Source organism: Candidozyma pseudohaemuli (assembly GCF_003013735.1).
Source record: "Candidozyma pseudohaemuli strain B12108 chromosome Unknown scaffold00004, whole genome shotgun sequence".
In the NCBI taxonomy this organism is placed as follows: Eukaryota; Fungi; Ascomycota; class Pichiomycetes; order Serinales; family Metschnikowiaceae; genus Candidozyma; species Candidozyma pseudohaemuli.
In genome coordinates, this window is record NW_020194438.1 from 750701 (window position 1) to 768215 (window position 17515).

General features: G+C 47.6%; 7 protein-coding genes across 7 annotated transcripts; 5 read left to right on the top strand and 2 right to left on the bottom strand.

Moving 5' to 3' along the window:
- Positions 1–50: 50 nt before the first annotated feature.
- Positions 51–902, top strand: C7M61_002427 (mitochondrial 54S ribosomal protein uL3m; the record flags this gene model as incomplete). Its single annotated transcript, XM_024857801.1, has 1 exon — positions 51–902. One exon carries the CDS (start codon positions 51–53, stop codon positions 900–902), a length of 852 nt encoding a protein of 283 aa, XP_024714300.1.
- Positions 903–1277: 375 nt separating this feature from the next.
- On the bottom strand, positions 1278–2732 carry C7M61_002428 (trans-hexaprenyltranstransferase; the record flags this gene model as incomplete). The annotated part of the gene is made up of 1 exon (XM_024857802.1): positions 1278–2732. One exon carries the CDS (start codon positions 2730–2732, stop codon positions 1278–1280), a length of 1455 nt encoding a protein of 484 aa, XP_024714301.1.
- Positions 2733–3098: 366 nt separating this feature from the next.
- On the bottom strand, positions 3099–5519 carry NTH1 (alpha,alpha-trehalase NTH1; the record flags this gene model as incomplete). The annotated part of the gene is made up of 1 exon (XM_024857803.1): positions 3099–5519. One exon carries the CDS (start codon positions 5517–5519, stop codon positions 3099–3101), a length of 2421 nt encoding a protein of 806 aa, XP_024714302.1.
- Positions 5520–7583: 2064 nt separating this feature from the next.
- Positions 7584–8591, top strand: MDH1 (malate dehydrogenase; the record flags this gene model as incomplete). The annotated part of the gene is made up of 1 exon (XM_024857804.1): positions 7584–8591. One exon carries the CDS (start codon positions 7584–7586, stop codon positions 8589–8591), a length of 1008 nt encoding a protein of 335 aa, XP_024714303.1.
- A 402-nt stretch (positions 8592–8993) lies between these two features.
- Positions 8994–12236, top strand: CRM1 (exportin; the record flags this gene model as incomplete). Its single annotated transcript, XM_024857805.1, has 1 exon — positions 8994–12236. One exon carries the CDS (start codon positions 8994–8996, stop codon positions 12234–12236), a length of 3243 nt encoding a protein of 1080 aa, XP_024714304.1.
- A 197-nt stretch (positions 12237–12433) lies between these two features.
- On the top strand, positions 12434–13060 carry YRB1 (Ran GTPase-binding protein; the record flags this gene model as incomplete). The annotated part of the gene is made up of 1 exon (XM_024857806.1): positions 12434–13060. The coding sequence occupies one exon, from the start codon at positions 12434–12436 to the stop codon at positions 13058–13060; it is 627 nt and encodes a 208-aa protein (XP_024714305.1).
- A 725-nt stretch (positions 13061–13785) lies between these two features.
- On the top strand, positions 13786–17490 carry PHO81 (Pho81p; the record flags this gene model as incomplete). Its single annotated transcript, XM_024857807.1, has 1 exon — positions 13786–17490. The coding sequence occupies one exon, from the start codon at positions 13786–13788 to the stop codon at positions 17488–17490; it is 3705 nt and encodes a 1234-aa protein (XP_024714306.1).
- Positions 17491–17515: the final 25 nt, after the last annotated feature.

Genomic DNA, 17515 nt, shown 5'->3' on the forward strand with positions numbered 1-17515 from the left:
GAGACTACTATTATAGACATAGTTCGAAGGCCCCCTCAAAAAAACATAAAATGGCCGGAGTTCTATGGAACCTAGCAGCTAAGAGGGCTCCTGGCAGTGTCAGGTCAGTCGTGGCTTTCAGAAACGCTGCTCAAATACCGTCACTCCACTCTGTTCCTCATGTGAGAACCACCCCATCCAGAATCAACCATTCCTTGGAGGCTGCCAACGAGAGAAAAGCGCTTTTGGCAAGACCAGGAATGTTGGGTATCAAAAGAGGTATGATCTCTTGGTTTACGAAAACCGGAATGCAATACGCTGCCACGGTTCTTGAGATCGACTCTTGTGAGGTGATTGCCAATAAGACCGTCGCCAAAGACGGCTACCTGTCTGTGCTCCTCGGCCAGAAGGACAAGATAAAAAACGTCACGAAGCATGAAATCAAAATCTGCAATGAGGCAGGCGTCACGACGAAAGCCAACTACGGTGAGTTCAGAGTGAGAACCGACGAGGGTCTCATCGAGCCTGGTGTGGAACTCACAGCCGACTACTTCGCCGTTGGCCAGCTTGTGGACGTTAAGAGCACCACAAAGGGTAAGGGTTTCGCCGGTGTTATGAAGAGACACGGTTTCAAGGGTCTTTCGGCCACTCACGGTGTTTCTTTGGCACACAGATCCGCTGGTTCCATGGGTCCTACACAAGATCCTGGTCGTGTTTTGCCAGGCAAGAAGATGGCGGGACGCATGGGTGGAAAGAGCTGTGTTTCTCAAAACCTAGAGGTGTTGCATGCTGACGGTGACAACGGCATTTTGGTTATCAAGGGCCAAGTGCCAGGAGCCAACGGCAGCTTTGTGAAGATCGCCGACTCCAAGAAGTTGTATGGTGAGTCGATGCTTCGCTTGAAGCAGAAGGAGAGCACGTAGATAGTTTGTAAATAGCATTGGTCACAGGAAAGAGAGATTGCAGTGTAGGGTAACTTCTGATGAGGTCTCTGGCCTCAGAGAACACACCAGAAGAAAAAAAACCAATCAAAACTTGATTTGGTTTAATAGGGGGTTCCAAAAAATAAAAGTACACCATTAGCAAAGACAGTTCCCGGATGGCTCTGGTAAAAGGCAAGAACCATGTACGACTTTGAAACTGATCTTCTGGCGACAGCCTTTTTAAGATGAGAATGCGCTTGCTTATATAGTGGCAGAGGTGCGACCGGGTAACACCCTTTGGGCACGTGACAAAAGTCACGCTTACTGTTTAGTGCCATTTTGCAGCCAGTGTCCGTCTATATGCTATGTACTGGATTATTTTGTTCTGGTCAAGACAGAGTTCGTCAAGAACTCCAAGGCGCTTCTGGCGTCCGATTCAGGCAATTTCCTGAGGTTGGTAAGCGCCCGCGTGCAGTAGTCCTGGGCCATGGCCCTGGTTTTCTCCAATCCTCCGTATCTATCCACAGCCCTACGAGCGATATCAACATCACCAGGCTCGGCAAATTTTCTAGCAATAAGTTCGCCAAGCTTTGGCTCCTCTCTCCATGCAAACAAGATTGGTGCCGTGGCCAAACCCAACTTCAAGTCAGCCTGGCTCGGCTTGCCAATGGCACTATTGCTTGAGGTGTAGTCCAACATGTCGTCCACAACCTGGAAACACAAGCCCAAGTTACGGCCGTATTCGTAACAGTTTTCAATAATATCGTCCTGAGCACCACTCAACACAGCAGCGGCTCTCGACAGCTTCGACATCAACGAAGCAGTCTTGAGGTAAGTCTTGTGCAAGTAGTATTCAAAAGCAGCGTCCACATTCACCTCGTGGTCGACCCCCTGGGGCTTCTCCACGCGGTAGTTGTGCTGTTCCACAGGCACCTTGCCTGTAGGCTTGGGAACGTCCTTGATCTCACCGTCGTTATTGATGGATTCATCGCTGCTGATAACAGTGTTTTTCAACTGCATGAACTCGCCCTCCACCAAATTGGCAATTGTCGTTGACAACAACTCAATCACCTCTGGATTACGCAAACGAGCAATGGCGACCGAGGCTCGGCCCAAAAGGAAGTCGCCTGCCAAAACAGCCATTTTGTTTGTGAACGCAATGTTGCCGCTGGGGCGGCCTCTGCGGGCGTCCGAAAGATCAATAACGTCGTCATGAAGCAAAGAGGCCGTGTGGATCATCTCCACGATCTCAGCCAAACGTCTCTGCTTGGGCAAAATGCCATTAGCAGCATCCATCTGGGGAAGGTGGTCCATGGGCTTCAGCAAAGGGTCCAAGATGACCTTCGGGTTTATTCCATGCAAAACGGCCAAGGGGGAAATCAGCTGGTTTACAGAATTTCCGGCTAGCACGGTGCCTTGGGGTGTTCCGGGGTATACGGGTTGGTCTGTGACATCCTGGGAGTCAATTCTGATTCTGTTGCGCTCCTCCGCAGGGATATTCAGCAAGGCTTTAGAAAGCAAAAGCACCACAAGCGGGCGGACGTTCTTGCCCTCCGCCTCAAAGTAGTAGCTGCTGACTCTGTTGAGAGTCGAGTGGCCCGAGCCGATCAAACTGGCTATCAGTTTGGCCAACGACGACATTTCGTGGCTGACTATGGAGAACGGGTCATTAAACGACTTTTCTTTTGTTGGTTGCACGAGCTTTTCCGCTGCCTCCACGGCAGTGTTGAAGGTGTTGGTGGTGGTGTTGGATCTCGTGGCTACTCGTTGAAGCAGGTGCCAATGCACGGAACTGTTTCTGAGAAACAGGCTTTTGAGCAACGAGGTCATGGGCTGTCTATTATATATGGGGGGGGTGCCTGGTGAAAGAGTGACGTTGGGCCCACTGCTGCTGCTGCTAGTTTACTGATGCTGCAAAATCATGGGCTGCTAGAATTCAACGTTGCTGGTGTACGGGTGTTTACTTGCTGTTACTGGTACGAGGCAGATGTCTGCGGATATAGTCGTGCTAGTATAACCGCGATGATGTAATGAGACAACGCTACGGCGCTTCGAAAAAAACTGTTTATACGTCGACAACTATATCATTGTGCGTCGGCCGCACAGCATCCGCGGATAAACTTTATGTACTTCACAAAGCGAAGCATGTTTATGTGTAGAGCTCTAAAATTTCCAGCTAATAGATCTTCTAAGCCCTTATGTGTAGAGCTCTTTCTGGGACTCGTTGAGGTTCTTGAAGAAGACGTGGGGAGGGATCAATGCACCGAGACTTCTCTGGGCCTGCAAGTTCATGAAGGTGAGACCAAAGAGGTAACTGGCATTGACCCAGCCGAAACCTTCCGTAGCAACACCTTTGAAATCAGCTCCCTGGTTACCGTACTCTGCATCAACACGATGTGGAACGGCTCCTTCAAGCACATTGTATTTCTCGACAACAACACCGTTGTAGTCCACAAAGGCCCGAGTCATCATGTAGAGCCAACGGTAGGCAAGACGTCGAGCAGCACCGTTGTAATTATAGTTTGTCAATCCAATCCAAGCCAACATTTGCTGAGGCGCCCAGCCGAATGGATAATCCCATTGACGTGAGGGTCTGTCGATGCTCACCTCTCCACGAGAACGCAATGTACCAGACACAAGTCCTCCGTCCTCTTCGAACTTGTGGAGAGAGTTACGCACGAGTTTATCCGCTTGGGCTTCCGTGGCAGCACCAGAATACAACGGCCAGAAACAAGTGGCCAGCTCGTACTTGCTTTGCTGCTGCTCTTTGATGTGGTAGTCGTAGAACATCGAATCATCCTCGTTCCACAAGTACTTAGTCATTCTCTGCTGGCGAAGGGCGGCCCTCTCCTGCCACTGTGCGGTAGTGTTGGTCTCACCCGTACGAGGATCAAGCAACTTGCCGCCAAAGTGGGTTTCTATAATATGTGCAATGTCCACCTCGTACTTGTAGATCAAAGAGTTCAAGTCGACTGTCGCCAAGTAAGCTGCCTTGCCTTCCAAACGGTAGGAAGTGTCGTGGCCAGACTCACGAACTGCTCGGTCATGTAAGAAGTACTCGTCCAAGACAGGCTCCTCGATCTTTTTGTTGTTGTACATCTCGATGAACTCTGGCTGTGTGACGTTATACTTCTTCACGTATGGTGCAAGAATGGCATTAAAGTGGGAGGCTTCGGTCTCTGGAGGAATGCCTTCACCTTCGGGGTGGTAGCATGAAAGACCAGTGCGTTCGTCGAGACGAGGTGTACAGCACCAGACAGTTTCGTATTCCTTGATTGCAGCGATAGTAGCTCTCTCAAGGAAATCCAAGGCATCTTCACTGCTTCCTGGATTGATCTCAAGCGTCTTATCGAAGACCCTAAGCGCCATGTCGGTCAAGAAGGGTGGCTGCGAGCGGCCCAAGTAGTAAGAACGGTTTGCGTTCAAGATCTTGTTGTAGTAGTTGATTTCGTAGATGAAATTCTCGGTCATACCACGAGACAATTGCAAGTTTGTCTGGTTCTCAGGAGTGGCGTCTAAGAGAAGACCCAAAACGATCATGTAGGAATCCCAACCGTAAAGCTCGTTGAATCTGCCACCGGGAACCACGTAAGGCTCGTTGAGTAGCTCACCGTCTTTGCCGGTTTTCGCTTCCAAGGCCAAAAGGCCAGGCTTCTTGTTGATCGACTTGATGTAAGTGGCGTCTATCTTCTTGGGGAGGTATTGCACGTCCAAGGTGATGTCGGGGTGCTCCTCCTTGATTGAGCTGAAGTACTTGTACTGGTCAGGCCTGTCGTGGGGCACATACAACCTCACGGACTCTGCGTTTCTCACAAGCTCGCCCTTCTCGTTGGTGTACTCCTCCACGATCTTGGTGTCTCGGGCCATATCCACGATATTCTCCTTGGTGATCTTTCTGGTGAGAGCTCTCCAGAACTGGGTCAGAACAAGACGTTTCATGCGGCGAACGGGGTTCTCGCAAAGACGCTGCTCGTCCAAGATCATCTGGTTCCGGCCAAACCGCTTGGCGATGGTGAGCTCCTGAAGCAAGTTGGAGAGCTGGTAGGTGCCTCTCACGGCGAACTGGTTGTAGCCATTGGAGTTGACCGTTCCGAGGTTCAACACCTTGGGCCCCAGGTCCTCGATCGTGATCTGGAAGTTGTGGTCTGTGTCCTCGTTCTGCAAGAGCTCCCGAAGGGTCAAGTCGATATCGTTGATGTAGAACTTCTTTGGCGCCATGATGGAGGAGTCAAGCGATGCTCTACGCTGAGTAAGCGGAGCTCTAGTCTCCACGGGTTTGGTAGTGCCACCCAAGGAGTCCGTACTGGTGGTATCGTGGTAGATAGGCACAATCAGGCCTCTTCTGAGCGAGTCCACCAGGGGCGGGGGAGGCGTCGGAGAGGATTCCAGAGAATTCTGGTCCTCCAAGCCGTCTTCAGTGGAAGACTGGGAAGCATTAGGCAGCAACATGTTCAAGCGGTTGGTCTTCGCTTCAAACACAGAGAAGGTCCTGACCCGGCCAAAACGGGAGTTCTTGGGCGCTTGGGCGGGGTCGGTGTCGGCACCGTAGTAGTTCTCCGGGACGTCGAAGGGGTCGTCGTCGCTCAGCTGGGACGATCTTCTAAAAGGGTTGTTCATGGGGTGTTTTTTAGACGATGAGATCTCGTACTGATTTATATGGGGTAGCGTGCGCAGATGCCTGCAAGTAGCGATAGTCAGCCCCAGAAAAAACAGACATGAATGCACCGGGCAGGAAACGGCATTTGGGTCAGCAATGAGCGGGAAAGCAAGCCGGTGGTTTTAGTTATTTAAAAAATTGTTAAAGTTTTGGATTATTGCAAAAAAGTGTATTTTTTCCCTTGTGTCCGTGTTTTTGCCACGTCTTTGGTACCCTGAGCTCGTAGTGTTTGCGGCTTTCGCAATGTCTCAAAGACTGCTTGGCGACCATACGAACGCCGCAAGCCTTGCGGGGCGTTTCCATCTTCTGATGGAAGAAAGAAAGGTTTTTCTTGAAGACAGCATTTTCTTCTTTTCTTCCTAAATATCCTAAAGTCCAGCTGTGAAGGGTATGGCTCCCCCAGCGTGACGGGCTCTGAAGCCCGGGTACGGCATCGTGTTTTCTTTTTAGCCTTTTCTTTGTCTAATTGTTGAATTCACCTTTACGCGGCGTGGGGGTGGGGTTCTTCCGCTTGGCGGAGCGGAGCCGGACCAGGTAGTTTTTCCGAGCCTCACACCCATTGGACGTGGCTGGTGGATTGTGAAATCGACGGTGATTGGATAACCAAGGAAAATGGGTTGAGCTGGGGCGTGGGGGCCATTTGGGGGGTTCTTTGTGTGGTTTGGCTTGGGCTGCGTTGTTACGAAATACGAGTGTTGTGCAGAATGAGAGAGTGCTTGGGGTGAGGCTGCAAGGACGAACGCCGATGCGAAGTAGTGGTTTGGATCTTGGCTGGCTAATTTAGGTGTGAAGGCGGTGAAGGGTGAAGTCTTTGTGAAGGAATTGGATAATTGTGTTCTGCTTGTTGGTGAGTGTGTTCGATAATGCAAAATGTTGGCCAATGGAGTAGAAAGTATGGCGACTACTATTCTCTTTTTAGGTGTTTCTGCCGAAGCTCCCATACAGAGCTTCAGGCTCAATTAAAGGTCTCTGGGTTATTGAAAGAGGTGAATTAGGTACCGCTATTTTGGAGCGTTCGCCTGCTTTATTTTCGCCATAGTTTCAAAATGAACACTTCAATGGCCTGCTTCAATTGCGTAACCCCACCCGAAATTCTAGTTTATTGACTTCTGCAAGATTACCCCAAATTCACAAACCTGATCAAAATCACGCCTGAAGCTATCGCCGGTCGGCGATTTCGAACCCCGTTTTGACACCTCCCGGCGTTAGGTTCGCAGCCAACTTGCAGCCATACTCCAGTATCCCAAGATTCATAACCAAATTCACCAACAATCGACGAGAAAATTATTCACAAAGATTGAGCAGGTCCAACAACTGCAAGATTCTGGATCTCTCTCCGTTCGGGCCCGTTTGTGCCCGGACAACTCAGGATCATGTCTGCTACACCGCCCGGTATCCTGTACTCGCAGTAGCTACCCCAGGGTGGTACAAGCCCTACCATCCAACACCAATTGGGCAATCTTCACATCAAACAACTCACAGATTCAATCAACATCAGCTCCTCATCCAAATCATCCAACAAATTCAAATCACAACACCAATCCAACCAATTCTTCACGACACCACAGTCGCACCCCGGGGTTAGACCTTTCGCAGCCACTGTAAACCGGGCAGAATTGAGCAACCCAACCTGCCCCACTGCCAGTCAAAACCGTTATATTTCACAGATCAAAAAAGTCAATTCTTCAGCATCTCCCACTCAATTGGCTGCGACACCCTCGCCGACTCACCCCACACTGAACCAGCCAATCAAAAGACGCCAATTGCTGACAAGTTCTTTCGTCTATCACCTCCCTCTCTCTGTGCCTTCAATCCCTGACTTTGACAGCTGGATCGTGCTAAATTATCCGACTGGGTCCAGCCCGGCAGAACCCGGGATCCAGGTTTTCCTCGGTCCGGGTGCCCGGAGCCTCCCATGTGCACCTGGCGCGGGTTCCCCAGTTTTCTCGCTCCTATATAAGGCACCCCGGACCCCAGGGTTTTTTTTCTCTTGCTCAATTCCCCACGAATCACTTATTTAAATCATGGTTAAAGTCACAGTTTGCGGTGCTGCCGGCGGTATCGGTCAGCCTTTGTCCCTCCTTTTGAAGCTCAACCCTCAGGTCACTGAATTGTCTCTCTTCGACGTTGTCAATGTCCCTGGTGTTGGTGCTGACTTGTCTCACATTAACACCGACGCCTCCACCAAGGCTTTCTTGCCTTCTTCCAAGGAGGACAAGACCGCTCTTGCTGAGTCCCTCAAGGGTTCTGACCTTGTCATCATCCCAGCCGGTGTCCCAAGAAAGCCTGGTATGACCAGAGACGACTTGTTCAACATCAACGCCTCCATTGTCAAGGGCTTGGCCGAGGGTATCGCTGAGAACGCCCCTAAGGCTTTCGTGTTGATCATCTCCAACCCAGTCAACTCCACCGTGCCAATTGTCGCCGAGACCTTGAAGGCCAAGGGTGTTTTCGACCCAGCTCGTTTGTTCGGTGTCACCACCTTGGACATTGTCCGTGCTAACACCTTCATCTCGCAGCTCTACCCATCCGAGACCAAGCCAACTGACTTTGAGATCAGAGTCGTCGGTGGTCACTCCGGTGAGACCATTGTGCCATTGTACTCCCAGGGTGCTAAGTCTCACTACGACAAGTTGTCTGCTGAGCAGAAGAAGGAATTGATCCACCGTGTCCAGTTCGGCGGTGACGAGGTCGTCAAGGCCAAGGATGGTGCTGGCTCCGCCACCTTGTCCATGGCTTTCGCTGGTTACCGTTTGGCCGAGTCTCTCTTGAAGGCTGCTGCTGGTGAGGATGTCACCGAGTGCACCTTCCTCTACTTGGACTCCTCCATCAAGGGTGCCGCTGAGGCCAAGAAGTTGGTTAACAACTTGGACTTCTTCTCTCTCCCAGTCAAGTTGAGCAAGGACGGTATTGCCGCTGTTCAGTACGACGTCTTGGAGAAGGCCAGCGACGAGGAGAAGAAGTTGTTGGAAGTTGCCATTGACCAGTTGTCCAAGAACATCGAGAAGGGTGTTGCTTTCGCCACCAAGTAAACTCATCAAAATTACATAAAATACATTTTGGCCTAACCACACTGTAAGCGTGTCTCTATATGTTACTAGTATCGCCTGCATATACACCTGCGGGCTATCTGGTGTCCCCTTCATACTTTTGTGCTGAGCACGACTTCTCAAATCGTTTTCTATCTTGTTTCCATATCCGAAGACCATACTTTAGGAGTATATCCCCAATCCCTTGCACCATTGCGCCATAAAAAGTATGTTTAATTAATTCTCAATTAGTTTTTTAAATCTAGCGCAATTCCGAGTGTCACCCAACCCGGAATTCGCCTCCAACCAATAGAACTGTCATGTTATGGTTTCTAAGCGATTGATGAAACAATATACTAACAACAGCTTGTGGCAAATTACGGAATACAAAAAAAGTTTTACAGTATGGAGGGGATCCTAGACTTCTCCAAGGATCTTGACCTCGACTTGTTCGATAAAGTCGTAGAAACATTCTACAAGTCTGGCCCAGACCAACGACAAGCACAACTCGTGCTCAACCAGTTTCAGGAGAACCCTGACTCTTGGAAACGAGCCGATGCCATTCTTTCGCTGTCAAAAAATGCTCAGTCCAAATACATTGCTTTGTCCTGTTTGAACAAGTTAATCCAGTACAGATGGAAAACTATTCCTGAGACCGAGCGTGTTGGCATCAGGAACTTCATTGTCGATATGATTATCGCCTTGTGTGATGACGAGCAGATCTTCAAGACCGAGAGAGCTCTCATCAACAAAATTGACTTGACATTGGTGTCTGTCTTGAAGCAGGAATGGCCACACAACTGGCCACAGTTCATCCCTGAGATTGTCATGAGCTCCCGTTCATCCTTCAACGTTTGTGAGAACAACATGATCATCTTGAAGTTGATGAGTGAAGAAGTTTTCGACTTCTCTCAGGAGTCTATGACCCAAGCTAAGGCCAACAACTTGAAGTTGAGTTTGAAAGCTGAGTTTGAGCAAATCTTCAAATTGTGTTATGAGATTTTAGACAAGACCAACAAGGTCTCTTTGATTGTGGCAACCCTTAATGCCCTCTTGAGATACATCCATTGGATTCCATTGAATTACATCTTCGAGACAGACCTTTTGCATTTGTTGACCAACAAGTTCTTGGCCCCAGCTGATACGAGGGCTATCACTCTTAAGTGTTTGACTGAAGTTTCGAGCTTGGTGTCTCCAGGTAACGAGGAAAAGTTTGTGGGCTTTTTCCAGAACGCCATGGAGAAGATTGTCACGATTGTGCCTTTGAACTCCGGTACCACACTCAAAAAGTCCTATCAGGTGGCAAACTCAGATGACCAGTCATTCTTGCAAGACTTGGCCATGTTCTTGTGCACTTTCTTGCATAACCATCTCCTGGCCCTAGAACTGGCTGACGGCTTGAAAGAGTTGCTCCTTATTTCATTGGAGTACCTCATTGAACTCTCTAGAATTGAGGAACGTGAACTTTTCAAAACGTGTTTGGACTTCTGGACTGGCTTCGTCCAAGGTTTGTTCGAAGAGATCCAGAACTTGCCTGCTAATGAGTTGAGTCCATTGATGCAGCTTTCCTACGGCTCTTCATTACGTCCATCTTCAAATGGTGCTCCAGACCCAGCTGTGTTGGCTAGATTCCCATTGAGACAGCATAATTACGCTAGCATCCTCTCCAAGTTGAGATTGGTGGTGATCGAGAATATGGTCAGGCCCGAGGAAGTGTTGATCGTTGAGAACGATGAAGGTGAAATTGTTAGAGAGTTCGTTAAGGAGAGTGACACCATCCAGTTGTACAAATCTATGAGAGAAGTTCTCGTGTACTTGACGCATTCAGATGTTGTGGACACCCAAAATATTATGGAGGAGAAACTTGCCCGTCAAATCGACGAAAGCGAGTGGTCGTGGCAAAACATTAATACCTTGTGTTGGGCCATCGGTTCCATCTCTGGTACGATGAATGAAGATATGGAAAAGCGTTTCCTTGTTGGTGTTATCAAGGACTTGTTGTCCTTAACTGATTTGAAAAGAGGTAAAGATAACAAGGCTGTCGTGGCCTCGAACATCATGTACATTGTTGGCCAATACCCCAGGTTCTTGAAAGCTCACTGGAAGTTTTTGAAGACTGTCGTCAACAAATTGTTCGAGTTTATGCACGAGTCCCATGAGGGTGTGCAAGATATGGCATGTGATACATTTATTAAGATAACGACAAAGTGTAAGAGACATTTTGTTGTTACGCAACCAGCTGAGACAGAGCCATTTATCGTTGAGATCATCCGCAATATTCAATCTATCACTGAGGACTTGCTGCCTCAACAGGTCCACACATTCTACGAAGCCTGTGGTATCATCGTCAGTGCACAGACCCAAAAAGATTCTCGTGATAAGCTTTTGAGTGACTTAATGGCTCTACCAAATGTCGCTTGGAAGGCTATCGTCGAGAGAGCTGCACAAGACTCTACTTTGTTGGTCGACAGCGAGAATGTGAAGATCATTGCTAACATCATCAAGACAAATGTTGCTGTCTGTAAAGCCATGGGACCTGGTTTCTACTCCCAGCTTGGCTTGATGTACGTTGACATGTTGTCTTTGTACAAGGCTGTCAGTGAGATGATCTCAAACCTAGTTGCATCTGAGGGCGTCATTGCTACCAAAACTCCGAAAGTGAGAGGCTTGAGAACCATCAAGAAGGAAATCTTGAAGATGATCGAGACCTACATTAATCAGGCGGACAACTTGGATGAAATTGTTCGCGATCTCTCTCAGCCATTGTTTTCAGCCGTGTTGGGAGACTACAAGAGCAATGTCCCTGATGCTCGTGATGCTGAGGTATTGAACTGTATGACTGCATTAGTCTCGAAGGTGGGCCACATGATTCCATCTGGTGTTTTCCTCATACTTCAAAATGTGTTCGAATGCACACTTGATATGATCAAGAATGATTTTGTCGAGTACCCTGAGCACAGAGTCGAGTACTATAAATTGTTGAAGGAGATCAATTCTAAATGCTTCGAAGCTTTGTTGCAGCTTTCGGGCGAGGCCTTCCAATTGCTAATCAATGCATCCCTCTGGGCTTTGAGACATAATAACAGAGAAGTCGAGGAGAATGGTTTGTCGTTGACGATAGAGTTGATCGAGAACGTCGAAAAGCTCGGTAGCACGCCATTCACCAAGGTCTTCTACGAGAACTTCTACTTCCAAATTCTTTCGGATACATTCTATGTGTTGACGCAACCAGACCACAAATCTGGTTTCAATTACCAGGCACAGCTTCTTGCCCAGCTTCTCCATCTCGTCGAGGATGGCGTCATCAAGGACCCATTGTACCCTCCAGGACAAGCTGCTGAGGGCACAACCAACTCACAATACCTCAAGGAGTACTTGGGCAACTCTTTGTCATCGGCATTTGAGAATTTGCAGAGAGAGCAGCTCGTCAACTTCTTGAACGTGTTGACTGGCGTGTACAAGGATCTCGAAAAATTCAAGGGCACATTGAGAGACTTCCTCGTGCAAATCAAGGAGTTTGGCGGAGATGCCACCGACTACCTTTACGCTGAAGACAAGGAGCTTGAGAAGCAAGAACAGAATAGAATCAAGAGAGAGAAGGATCTCAAGGTTGCCGGATTGATCAAACCGGCCGACATGGAAGATTGATCATTAAAATTCACATTACACTTACCAAGGGAAAATAATTCCACCACTAACTTTTACAAAGGAATATATCAAATTGAGAAGTAAACGGCATCAGCGTAGAAATGTGGATGGTGTATGTCGTGCGCGCGACATGGAAGGTGAAGGAAAAAGTTTCCATAGATCATATCCACAAACACTCTGTTTAGGTACATACAATAATGTCTGCCGAAGAAACCAAACCAAAGGTTGAAGAGACCTCTGCATCCTCTGGCGTGCCTACTTCCAACGTCTTCTCCATGTTCGGTGCCAAGAAGGAGAAGAAAGAGGATGACAAGGAAGAGCTGAAGGAGGAAGACAAGAAGGAAGAGAAGAAGGAGGAGAAGTCCGAAAAGAAGGACGACGACGATGCCGCCGATGAGGAGGAGGCTGACGTCCACTTCGAGCCATTGGTTCACTTGGAGAAGGTTGATGTCAAGACCAACGAGGAGAACGAGGACGTCGTCTACAAGGTCCGTGCTAAGTTGTTCAGATTCCACGGTGACTCCAAGGAGTGGAAGGAGAGAGGTACAGGTGACGTGAAGTTCTTGAAGCACAAGACCAGCGGCAAGACCAGAATTGTCATGAGAAGAGACAAGACATTGAAGATTTGTGCCAACCACTTGATCCAGCCAGACTACGAATTGAAGGCCAACATTGGTTCCGACAGATCCTGGGTGTACACTGTTGCTGCTGATGTGTCTGAGGGTGAGCCAGAGGCCCAGACCTTGGCCATTAGATTCGGCAACAAGGAGAATGCTGACAACTTCAAGGAGCATTTCGACAAGGCCAAGGAGGAGGCCAAATAGGCGGCCTAATGGGGAAGCTGAAAAGATATGCATAGAATTCACGCTACGGAAAAACAGTTGTAGGGTTTCGTAGGCTGTTGTGTTATGGGTTTCATGAGATGCGCAGGCAAAGGCTCAGACCATTCTTGAAACGGCATGAGCATACTTTTCGATATCTTCCAACGGTTGCAAACTTCGATATCTTCCAACGGTTGCAAAGTTCACAATGATTTATAAAAGAAACCATTTTGACGTGAATGTGTCGTCAGTACACTAACAGTTATATAGTAACATATTATCATCGGAATCTGGAAATAGTAGGGGTTTAGGGCAACCCAGGACGCGTAGTACCACATCACGAAACACATCGCCCTCAATTCCCAAATATCAATGAATCGGCCTTCTTGACTAGTTTACATTCATCACACAAAGCACCACATCTTATATTCGCAGCCAACAGCCGAAACCAATGAGGACTTGTGATTTCGTTACGGCAATTCGGCATCAATTCAAGAATCACATATCAAAAAACGTCTTCAAAAATCACCCTCCTTCAAATCCACAGAACCTCTACTACCAAAATTCCCAAAATGCCACCCCGGCTTTTTTCAACCCAGTAGCATCCAGTCGCACAGTGGGTCACCTCCACAATACGCTAAAGCGTTTCGCAGCCTCTGGTCCACGTGGTTGAGCAGACATCTTGAATAAATAAACGCCTACCGCCTTTTCCACAATTTTCTCCAGCCATGAAGTTCGGAAAGTACCTCGCGTCACGCCAGCTCGAGCTACCCGAGTACCTGGGCTACTTCATCGATTACAAGGCGTTGAAGAAGTTGATCAAGCAGTTGGGTGGAGGCATCGACTTGGCTAGCACGGAGCCGAACAGCCAGTTCAAGATCCAGCAGAAGCTCAAGGACAACAAGGCAAGTTTCTTTTTCCGTGTGGAGAGAGAATTGGACAAGGTGAATCTGTTTTACTTGGAGAAGCAGGCGAACATGGCGATCAATTTGGACCTTGTGATAATGAAGAAGGAGGAGCTTTTCACCAAGTCGCTGGAGATGGCTCTGGACCCGTCATCCAGTAACTCCACGCTCAACTTCAAGAACTCCATCTTGTTCCTCAATTTGTACCAGAACTTCAAGAAGATCCACCAGGACTTGCTCCGGTTGCAGCAGTTCATCGAATTGAACGAGCAGGGTTTCCTGAAAGTTGTGAAAAAGTGGGACAAGCGGTCCAAGTCCCATACTAAAGAGCTTTTTTTGCAGACGGCGGTCAGCGTGCAGCCGGTTTTCCACAAGAATGAGATCAACGAGCTCTCTGATCTTGTTATCCAGTCCCTCTTCGATTTGGAGTCTATTATGGACGGCGACTACTCTGTCTTGGAGAACTACAGGAGTACCAGACTGGCTCTGGCTCCTTCCAACTACTCTGAGGCCATTGCCAGACACGGCTCGATCACTGGTATTGAGCAGCAAGAAATGGGTCTGGATAAACCTTCGTACGGCACAGCTTTTCCTAGTTCACGCCACAACTCGTTTACTGGCTTCCACACCTCCGAAATTGACGATTTGTACTCGAGTTTTGTGAACGTCGCTACACTCAAAGACACTGACGTACCAGTATTGAAGAGATGGATCGAAAAAGTGAGGTCCTCGCCTAAAGGTGCTCAAGGTGATGCCGCGTCAAAATACAAGTTTTCAAAAATCTTCCTTCTTGCAATTGGCAACCTCAATATCTCCGATGGATTTCTCAAGACGTTCCTTGACCTCATTGACTACGACGTTGACTTCGAGTTGAGTTCAGAGGACTTCAACAACAACAAGTCCCTATTACACGAATGTGTTTCTATTCAGCCACTGTCGGGTCATGAAGAGCACCAGCACGTCAGCATCAACAACGGTGTCAAAGTGGTGACATCTGTTGATAACGTTGAACATTCGAGAGTTTTCATCATTGAGTACATCATTCAAAATCTTTCCCCAGAGGCCTTGAGTCGGCTCTTGATACGCAAAGACATGAATGGTAGAACTTGTTTGCATTATGCATCTCAAAATAACTGCCTTGAGCTTTTGACCCTCCTTTTGCCACACTTCCCCAAGAACCACCTCGACGATCTTGACAATGAATCCATGTCAGCTTTGCTTCTCGCTATAAAGCACAATAACTTTGACGTTATCAAGATATTGGTGCAACATGGCAGTAACAGGTATCCGGTCACAAATGAGTCCAAGCTTCAATATCTCCCTGTCAACTACGCTTGTAAGTTTGGTGACTATCAAACGGTCGAATACCTCTTGCGTTACGCGGACACCAGCCCAGAGCTGATCAACCAGCAAGATGTGGAAGGTCTTTTCCCACTTCATGTTATTGCTCGTTCAGGCAACTATCCTTTAATCAAACTCTTGACCGAATTCGGAGCCAAGGTGAACCAGCTTGATGGCTTGAACAAGTGGCCACCCTTATTTTATGCTGCTGCTGAGGGCCATGTCAATACAACGCAGGAATTGATTAAATTTGGAGCAAAGCTAGATATTGTTGATGAGGATGGCTACAACGTGTTATACTACTGTGTGACCGAGGGTCATATTGGCGTTCTCAATCATATTCTTTCGTATAAGAAGGATATTGCAAAGGAGGAAAAGAGATCGCCAGTCGATGTTAACATGGACTCTATTCCTGAAAGCTCAATCCCAGGGCAACATAAAGATGGCTCTGTCACAATACTTGATGTTGAAGAGGACTCTGAGGACAGTGGTGATATTGAAAAGAATGTTGACCTGATCCCCCACCTCGAGCTTCCGCCTCCTATTCTTCCCCTCAGAAGGTATGGTCATAACTTTTTGGAACAGAAGGTTTTGATCGAGCTAGTTTTCTCCAACGAAAAGGGCTCTATCAACCTTTTCAACTCCGCAACAGGGCTTCAGCCAGGTAGAATTACCATCACATCCAACATCTCAGATATCGTTCCCAGGAACATTCTTCTCCCAACCAATGGGGGCGACAAAGAGACAACAAGCTGTATTTTCCAGACAGAAGTCGACTCTTTGAATGAGTTCAGAATCGACTTTGAAATCTTCCCAAAGTTTGGAACTCGTCTTATTGCAAAGACGACGGCTTTGAACTTGAAGCAGCTCGATACATCATCTCTTGAGTTTAATGCAATCGTGCTCCCTCTTTTCGATTTGAGGTTGAGAAATATCGGTGAGCTCAAGTTCAACTATCAAGTCATCTTCCCATTCTCGGGAACCTTGCTTGAGACAACCAAATACGACACCTACTGGAAGTCTTCCACTAATTTTGTTAAGAACAAACCTGCCAACAAGCTTAACGGCCAAGGCTTGTCGCCTAATAACTTCTTATCACCATCGAACATAAACAACGCTCATGGTGATGCGAAGAACGGAAATGGTGTTGGAAACCAAGTCACCCTGGCGACGGCTCCAGGCGCAAAATCAAATTCATCTTTCGTCACCGCCACATCCCTCTCTGGTGACTACTTACGAATCAAGGTCTGTCTTCTTAACGATGGATCTCCATTTGTATGCCCTCATTGGTCTATCGCCGTTGCAGAAAACGTTGAGCTTCTCTTGCCCAACTTGACTCCAGACCAATTGACAACGATATCATCCAGTCTTTTTGACTACGATAAGATCATGAATGACCTTTCAAAAATGACTGTAAAGGACATTGCGCTTATCAAAAAGCTTTTGAGAATCATTTATCTTCCGCTTGATACATTTTTGAACGTCTTGAACATTGAGATCAGATGCAGCATAGAGCTTGTGTTCCCTTCGCTTTACGAGTTGGACAAGATCCCTTTTGCAGGTAACATTCAGCTGAACCTCAATACTTTCATCGATCTCACCTTGAACAGCGTTTTTGACCACATAAGAGCTGTGAAGGTGAACACGAAGAATGAGACAAGCAGGTCATTGATCTTTTTGTCTTCGAACTCGATTGTTTGCAAGATTTTGAACTGGAAGCAGCCTAACTTCCCAGTATTCTTGATCATGAATGGTATTGTTTACAATAATGCTACTGGAGTCTTCGAAGCACATTCGGCTAACGGCTTGCCCATTGAAAGCTCTGACACTAAGGGAGCACAGTCCACTAACTCTGGTTCGATAGCCAAGTCAACGACGTCTGAGACAACACTCCGAGCCAATGATCAAGAACTCACTGTCAGATCTATCAAGGACGCTGTCAACTTCACTATTGAGAACAACCTTATCGGTGTCATTACCTCGATTCATCTTCTCGATCTAGTACCAAAACTCATACCATTGATTAGATCTAGAGGGTTGGTGTTGGTCGCCTCTAATGATATTATGGACCCAGCAGCTAACCCTGATTACCTGACGAAGGAATTGGATATCTACAGCAGGACTGAGATCAACGGCTTACGGTTTGATGATGTATTAAGTTTCAAGGAGGAAACTGACAGAATTTAATATTGTATAATAAAAAGTCAAATTC